This window comes from Poeciliopsis prolifica, unplaced genomic scaffold (genome assembly GCF_027474105.1).
Source record: "Poeciliopsis prolifica strain line A6 unplaced genomic scaffold, Auburn_PproV2 SCAFFOLD027, whole genome shotgun sequence".
NCBI lineage: Eukaryota > Metazoa > Chordata > Actinopteri > Cyprinodontiformes > Poeciliidae > Poeciliopsis > Poeciliopsis prolifica.
In genome coordinates, this window is record NW_026562402.1 from 3,037,017 (window position 1) to 3,045,398 (window position 8,382).

The 8,382-nt window shown below is 39.0% G+C and overlaps 1 protein-coding gene across 1 annotated transcript; it reads right to left on the reverse strand.

Annotated features, from left to right (window-relative positions):
* Window positions 1-3,367: 3,367 nt before the first annotated feature.
* Window positions 3,368-8,174, reverse strand: LOC129371755 (cytochrome c oxidase subunit 4 isoform 2, mitochondrial). The gene is made up of 5 exons (XM_055048538.1): window positions 8,041-8,174; window positions 6,073-6,178; window positions 5,010-5,174; window positions 3,684-3,815; window positions 3,368-3,605 (listed from the first exon to the last, which is right to left on the reverse strand). Exons 2-5 carry the CDS (start codon window positions 6,176-6,178, stop codon window positions 3,472-3,474), a joined length of 537 nt encoding a protein of 178 aa, XP_054904513.1. The 5' UTR covers window positions 8,041-8,174; the 3' UTR covers window positions 3,368-3,471.
* Window positions 8,175-8,382: the final 208 nt, after the last annotated feature.

Consider the following 8,382-nt stretch of genomic DNA (forward strand, 5'->3'; position numbering starts at 1 on the left):
CGTCGCGGGTCAAGAATTCCAATAAAACCGTCCTGGTTAATCATTCATTCTCATTTCGTCACAGTCATCAGAACCATTCCACCTCTCACATGTTTTCTCTCACGTTTCCCCACATCTTCTCCATTTCTCCCATAATCAATATCTTTGAGAGAAATCTCTCACTAATAAGCAGAAATGGAATCCATATTGATTTTAAAACACTTGTTCCTCCTATAAACCAGGGTCTGCTGTCATACATTCCAGTACAGTATATTTATATAGCTATTTTTCTAGTGTATGCTCCATTAAGAAGCTGCTCAGTTTTCTCTGCTGTCTGGGCCCCAACTCAAACATCTGTGTGTGTAGGTGTGCATGCGTGTGTGAGTGTGTGTTGGTGTGAGTGTGTGTTGGTGTGAGTGTGTGTGAACGTGTGTTTTTGTCAGGCAACCCGTTTCTGAAGGCGGCACATATGAAGGAACCGTGTCAGCACTGCCACGGCCCTCCAGTACATCTATGGATATGCTTGTTATTTAAATTGATTAGGTTAGTAAGTTAGCTTAGTGACATATTTAAGTAAAGAACTGATGGCATTTTAAAACTAATTTATATTTGATGTAAAAAATGATAATAATAATAGTAATAAAAAAGCATATTTGTGCCCCTTCAAAATGGCCTTAAACTCCATCTTTGCATTGATGTGTGTCGTCACCTGTGAGTTCTTCTTTTCTTTTGTTTAAGGACTATTCCAATGTTGGTAGACAGGAAGACAGGAATATTTGAGTCTTTTCAATGCTGGGTAAACAAGCCGATCAATAAGAAGCAAAAAAAAAAAAAAAAAAAAAAAGCAAAAGAAAAAAAAGGAAATCATATTTATGTCCAATTGTCTCTTAGTATGTCTTTAGAATGCCATTGTAAACTTTGAGATAACACTGAACCCAATAAAACAATGTTTAAAGATATTTTAAGTTTTTCTAGTCTCTTTTTTTTTTTTTTTTTTTTTTTTTTTTTTGAAGTCTTGATGACAGTGGCTCAACTGAATAGGGGCCAGACTGCAAGTGGCCCCCAGGCTGCACTTTGGTACAATGACCCCTGACATGATGCATTTCACTCAGAGAGCTGCGTTTCCGAAATAAATGAATTTTCAGTCTTCTTGTGATCTGAGTGGTTCTCACAGCACACTGCCGTTACTGGGTAGCTCTGGATCCTGACTGTGAGATGATCATGGATTCGGCTCCTGATTGGAGAATTTCTTCTTCAGCTTCTATATATATATATATATATATATATATACATATAAATCATACTTTTAATCTAAAGTGCCCTCAGCTGAGTGTCCGCATGTGAATTTCTGTTTCTTAATGGATTTGTATCTCTATAACAGAAACCTGAAGAGTAGGGGCCCAAGTCTAAGTTGAGAGCCTGAGACTCAGCTGCATCAAAAGACACATTATTCCACAACATTCATCAACGACTGAATGCAAAAATACAAACACTCAAAGCCAGTAAAAGCTTTAGGAACCAGTCGTCTTCTAGAGTGTTTTGCTTCCTCACCATATGGACTCTCCTGGTCCAGATCTGAAGCGGGAAGAAGCAACAAGTACCTGAGGTTTGACGCAGAGCTTCAAAACGCAACACAAACAAAAAGGAACGAAACCGAGCTGGTAAACTGGCTGTCAGAAGATCCAGCCTGGGAAAGACCAGATCTCTGCAGAAATATTTGATTTGTTTTTCTTTTTATTTCTTATTTTATCAGAATAAAAATCCAATGAGATTGAAAACCTTTTTCAAAGGCCGAGAGGCTGCAACAAATCCAACACATAAAGCAGACAAAAGGAAATGTCAAGCTATAAAATAAAAAAACTGTTACATGTCATTGAATCTCAACACTCACTGTCATGTCTCCCTGATGGCAAAGACAAGAAGGATTTCTGTGTCTGAATGTGGAAACATTGTTGATTTGGACAAGCAAAGTCTGTAGCAACAACCAACCACTGCTAAGGTATAATGAACAAAATAATTAGTTCATAAACATCCTAGGGGCTTTGAAGAAAAACAAGATCATTTCACCGGAGCTGAACTGGATGATCCACAGAACCTCAACTGGAACCGTTAGACCGTCCAGAGAGAAGAGCTTCAATGACAGACAAATGTCTATGATGGCCACAAATTCTTCATGGATCACTTAAAGATGGAAGAAAGTTTTTTTTTTCAGATAAGAAAAAAAAAAAAAACATTACTGAAATGAATTAGAGATGTTTTGTCCCAGTGGAAGTCCAACCATGACCTCCAGCCTGGGCTTCACACTGCAGCTGGTGATGACAAATAACTGGTGTTATTGCAAGTGTTTTCTTTGCTGATGTAATAAAATTTAGATTAAAAAAAAGAAAAAGAAACAAACCACAGTTGGACTTGTATCAACTCATAAAATGTGGAGATGAAATCTCAGCAAAATGTTGCTCATTACTGAGGTCATTTTTGAGACCTTGGTCATAGTTTAAATCAACTAATTAAATAACTTTTTCTTTCCATCTGTTTCCTTTTTTTCCCATTATATTATTATATGTATCAAGACTGTAATCAATCAAATAACACTGATAGTATATTTCATAACTATAAAATTGGACTTTTCCATCACATGGCGGATGTTTCTGCACTCAGCCTTTAAGGTGACCTATTGTGACTTCTTGAACAGCTTAGGATACGTCTATGGGTGACACAAAACATGTTAATCACATTTTTTGCACAAATCATTCTTAGATAATGAGATTTGAGTCTGCTCAGTTCTGCCTATTTGGAGCTTCTTTCTAAAAGCTTTCGGGCTTCTGTCACTTTAAATGTAAATAAGCTGCTGCTGGTCTCTCCCACACATTCTGGAGATGTGGAGCCTCCTGCACAACCAATAAACCCACAACAAGAGGTTTATGGATGGTAAGTCAAGAACAAATCACTTTTTCTCTTTTTCAGCAGCCTTGCTTTCATTTACTGCATAAGCAGTAAATCCAGCTGACCAAATGTGCTGCAGCGACGCTTGGGATGCTGGGTAGCAGGCTGGACTTGCTGGGGTTGCTGATTTGTGACGTCACATTTGGGAGGATTTCATTTTCAAGACACCAAAATAAACTTTAACTTATAACCTAGAAACATCTGTGTATTTTTTTGTCTGTTTTTTTTTTTGTTTGTCTTTTTTTTATGCTTTGACTGTTTATAGAAGCAGTAGAAACCCAAGTGGAAGTATAAAAATGTGACAATTGAATTTTCTATTTGTTAAAACTATCAAATACAAACAAAAAACTTGTTGATATTAAAGTTAAGTTTTAGTTTGATGCTGCAGAAAAGACAATTTCATAAAACTCTCTTCACATGTTTGGTTAATTAAAACAAGTAAAACTGAGTTCTCATAAAGTTTTATTATTAATCTGTGATTAAAGGCTGCAGCAGTAGGACTGACAGAAGTCTTCAGTAGCAGTAAATGAGCCTCTGTGGCCCTCAGACTCATTTCCACTGGCCCTTGTCGTAGTCCCACTTGCTGGATAATCCCTCCACAGGGTTGATCCTCATGTCCAGCATTCTCTGGAGCTGCTTGGCCTTCCAGTCGTCCTCCAGCGTCCTGGGGCTCGGGGGGTAGACTGGAGAAAACAACAGGTCATGACCCCGGGTCTCGCCTTTCACTGCCAAATCTGTTAAGAGAGTGAAAACCTTTTTACCGTAAACCCTCTGCCACCAGACCACCAGACCCGTGAAGCCCAGGAAGAAGAGCATTCCGCCCAGCACAGTCTTCCACTCTGCTGTGGGAGCCCTCATCTCAGCGTAGCTCTGGCAGAACTTGAGGCGGTACACTGGAGGGAGGCAGAGAGGAGTCTGCTTTCAACTTCTACATTCAAGATTTAAAAAAACAAGCAAAAAAAACAAGATAAAACCCCAAAAGGGAACAAGTTCAAAAGCTAAAAGTTGAATTCAGTGTTTTATACAATGATTATTTCAGAAGCGTTTGCGTCCGTTTAAACTTTCCACATTTTGTCTTGTTACAACTGAACATTTTAAGGTATTTAACTGAGATTTTAAGTGACTGACCAGCACAAAGTGGTGCCTATTGAAACAAAACCTAAAAGAGTTCTGGTGTTTTGTAAACTTCATTTAGTGGAATTTACTGTGACAAGAATAAATCAAAAATCCTCACCATAATAAGACATTTGTCACAATAAATAATAAACAATATGATAAATGCTTTCCCCATTCCAAAACAATATCTTAAACTCAAAATATTCAATGGAGGCACAACTACAAACCTACCAACACATGGAATGGTTTAGACCAACGTGGTGGATGTGTTTAGAACGGCCTAGTCAATGTCCAAACTGAGTCTGTGGAAAAAGTTCACAGATTCTCTCCAGCCTACCTGACCGAGTCTGAACTGTTCGGAGAGATCTGCTGAAATCTGCAGAACTTCACAAACTGTCACATGAAACTCAGTGTTGATGTGGTCACATGTGAAAAAGATATCAAACTGTGTGAATTACTGAATCCCTGAAGAAAGAGAAGAAATCAGAGGGTTCATTAACAGGTCTGTGTAAATATCTTGAGTTTGACATATTTCTGCATATTTTAGCGTGTCTGAGCCAACCTATGTGTTCTTCTCTGAAGGAAAGTTGGTTTACATTTACAACACAGCGCTGCAGCTTTTACCATCTGATGTAACGGTTTCTATTTTCTTTTTCTTTTTTTTGACTAATTTCAGTTCCCCTGCCAAAATTTTCCCTAAATGATGTATTATTGTGACACATCCAAGTATAAACTGTCTGAGTCATAATCAGCATCACTTTGAGTTGATTTTCAAAGCACATTTAAAACCTGTGGCAAATGATGATTTATAAATATGAAGAAAGGAAATGAAACCTGAACAACCTTTATGTTGTTGAAACCAGTCAGAGGTTTCATCTGACTGGCGTTACTGGTATTAATAATCCGCTGGCTCATTTGGAGCAGATGATGAAAACTCTAACCTTTCAGATTGAGAAGGGGGCGGGACTTACAGGCGACCTTCTCCTCATTGGTCAGCTGACTCCAGGGTCCTTTCTCCTTCTGCTTCAGCTTCTCTTCATCTTCACTCAGCTCATCCTTATAGGGCTTCTCAGGCAGAGGCATGTCCACGCGGTCGTAGTACATCGGCAGAGACATGTCCACTGTCTCTGACACCTCTGGAAGGACAGCAATACAAGAAGATATGGTTATTATTATTATTGTTGTTGTTTTTGTTGTTGTTTTCACAGCCATCTAAAGGACGTGATGTTTTCAAGATGGTGCAACAGTGCTCTCTGCTGGTCCGATACACACTCGTTCTGATGTTTGGATTTGTATTTTTTTTTTCTATTGAAGTACAAATAAAAACATTTGTAATAATAACTCCAGATTAATGCTGGAGATATAGGCACCAGCCTCCCTGTTCAGCCCTGGAAGGATAAACGTGTTGGGTGATCAAAAGAAGCACAAAATGGAATAAGATCAAAGTTTTAATAAGACACATTTCTCAAATCGATATGGATATTTTTATGTTAACAGAGAGCTATTTAATAAAGTAGCTGCAAAACCTTTTTGTACTGTAACAGAAATTTAACATGTTGATTAAATATATGGAACAGTGAGGGAATCAGTATGTGTTTATTAGATCTCAGTGCAGTTTCCTCTGATCAATATTGAGTTTTTTTTATGTTTTCCCCCCAGTAGTTTGTTTCAATTTATGACAACAGGTTTAAGTAAATTTATTCAGAACTCATGTGGGACCTGGAATGAATGAACAAACAGGTAAACAACAAACAAACAAACAAACATAGTTGATTAGTTACCATGAACTAATCTCATTAATGCACAGTGAAAATCAGGACCTTTCTTCATACACAATACGTTATTTAGAGATGATATGAATTCTAGTATTATATTAAATTCTTACCACTCAGAATCAACAAAGAAAAGAAACAGGAATCATTTACAACTTCTTCACATTTTGCTCCAAAATTGAGAAACCTTGCATTATTACAGAAAAAATGCAAAAATCAAATCAAACTTTTTTGAGATTATTAATATGAGTAATATTTGTACCATGGCTCTGCTGGCTCGCCGGCCTCCCCTTGCTGCTGGAGGTCAGGGCTGCTGTGGGACCCCTGGCCAGAAGACTTCCCAGGCGAGACGAGGTCAAGCGCAGCATCTGCAAACACACAAGTGAATATTTTTATCCCTTCTGCTGTTCAGACAGAGCAGTGATTCACTAGAAATCTGTTTCCATGACCAATACCAGAAATACAAGCTTCCTTCCTTCCTTCTTTCCTTCCTTCCTTCATTCCTTCCTTCCTTCCTTCCTAAGGAAGGAAGGAAGGAAGGTTAAAATATTTTTCAAATATTTTAACCACAGATGTTAATAAATTTCACAGCATCTATACACTAGCACCTCTCAGTTCTTCATATTTTAGAACACTGATCATTTCAAATATAGGAACTAAAGCAACGTAATGAGCAGAAAGTTGGATTTTCATCTCAAACAAGAGCAAAAAAACAGAAACCACAACATGGAGTTAACCCTCAGAGTCACCAGATTATAAAGTTAAACTCAACTTTTCTACATGTGTGTTGGCTGTTACAGAGCTTAATGCTTTCACAGACTTAAATAGCTGCTGTTTCTCTTTAAATATCAAAGCTTTGACACGTCATCTTGTTATTTACAACAGTGACACAGACCATCTGCTTCAGAAAGGAGTCCTGGCAGAAACCAAATCCCTTCTTCTCCCGTCCGGCTCTTGGTGTTTATCACACGATGCTGCAATCTACAACCCACCTCGTCACGTTCACTTTCATATTTGGTGTTTCAGGTTTGATCAGTGTGGGTTCTTTAAACAAGGGGCGGCTTTGAAGCAGCAGTGACGATCGGCAGGTGCTGCTGCTAACACAGATCTGTGTTTGTCTGCCTTATCTCAGGCGACACTCCAGATGCTGCTGCTGCTGCTGCTGCCGCCATCGCTGGCTCTGCTCTCACTCTAAACTTCACCCCAATGTCTTCTGAGATTTTAAAGACATTGTGTTAAAACGATTGGATCTTTGGTTTCTTTTTCAGCAAAAAGGCCGTTAAACCATAATACAGAAATCAAACATGTTAGTCGATATTCCAGTCAATATTAAGAAAAGTCAGCTCTAAACAGGAGGGTTTTTAGGCTCAGTTTAAAGGAACTCAGTGTTTTGGGTGTTTTGCAATTTTCTGGAAGTTTGTTCTCGATTTGTGGTGTACAGAAGATGAATGCTGCTTCTCCATGCTTGGTTCTGTTTTCTAGATTTGAATCAGAACCTCTGGAAGGTGGATACAGCAGCAGATCTTTAAAGTATGTTGGCACTAAGTAAGTAGTTCAGTATTTTAAAGTCTGTCCTCTGAGCTACAGGATTTTACACCTGGAGTGGATATCTTCTAATTTATATTTATTTTCCATTTCTGAGAACTTGAGAATCTACGAGTTGAAAATGCTCCAGGGTCAAACAAATGACATAGATAAATTAGAAATGCAAAAGTACATTGATTGTGAATTTCTTTTAGTTTTACCCACAATAAACAAAACATGCAAAATGCTACTGCAAATAACAGAGTAGCACCCAAAGAAAGGTTTGGCTTGGATGTAGGTCACTCACACTTTGAAACACATTAGAGGTCCAAATGTTTGGATTACCAACGAGCCTTTTATGTTTACATTTCTGCTCTGCTGTTTAATCTCTGCAAGGACAAAAAAAAATTCCTAGAATTTGCAGAGAGTCATAAGTTATTTTTTATGTTGCAACTTTTTTCTACAAACTCAGTTCGCCTTTAGTCTTCTCACACTGAGTCTGTCGGGTCAATCTGTGTCCCTGTCTTCCCTGCATGTCCGCCTCTCTCCCCAAGGACTCTCTCTGGGTTGAATCCCATTTAGATTCAACACAGACTGGTTCTGTGTTGAAGGGTGGTGGTGGTAGTGGGTGGGAGTCTATTCCTGGTTTTGTCCCGTTATGCTCCTCTCTATTTGTTGGTGTGAGCGACCAAAGCCGGATACTCACGGTGATGGTGAGACTGGAAGATGCAGCAGGAAAAGCAGCAACGGTTCGTGAGAAAAAAGTCTGCCTCGGCCTTCTCTCCCGTCGCCTCCTAACACTGAGCTGGATTCAACTGGTGGGCGGGCGACAAAGGAAGAGAGAGAGAAAGAGAGAGAGAGAGAGAGAGGAGGGAGGCTGGGAGAGAGATCAGATTTGGACAAATAAACAATCAAGAAGAGTGTGTGAGAGGACTAGCAAAAACAGAGAGGGGGTTCAGTTTCAAGTAAGATGAGGGCAACTTCCAGACTCCTTTCAGGTTTTAATTAGGCCAATGGGGCGGCCGGAGTCCTTCAGGTGCAGCTTTGT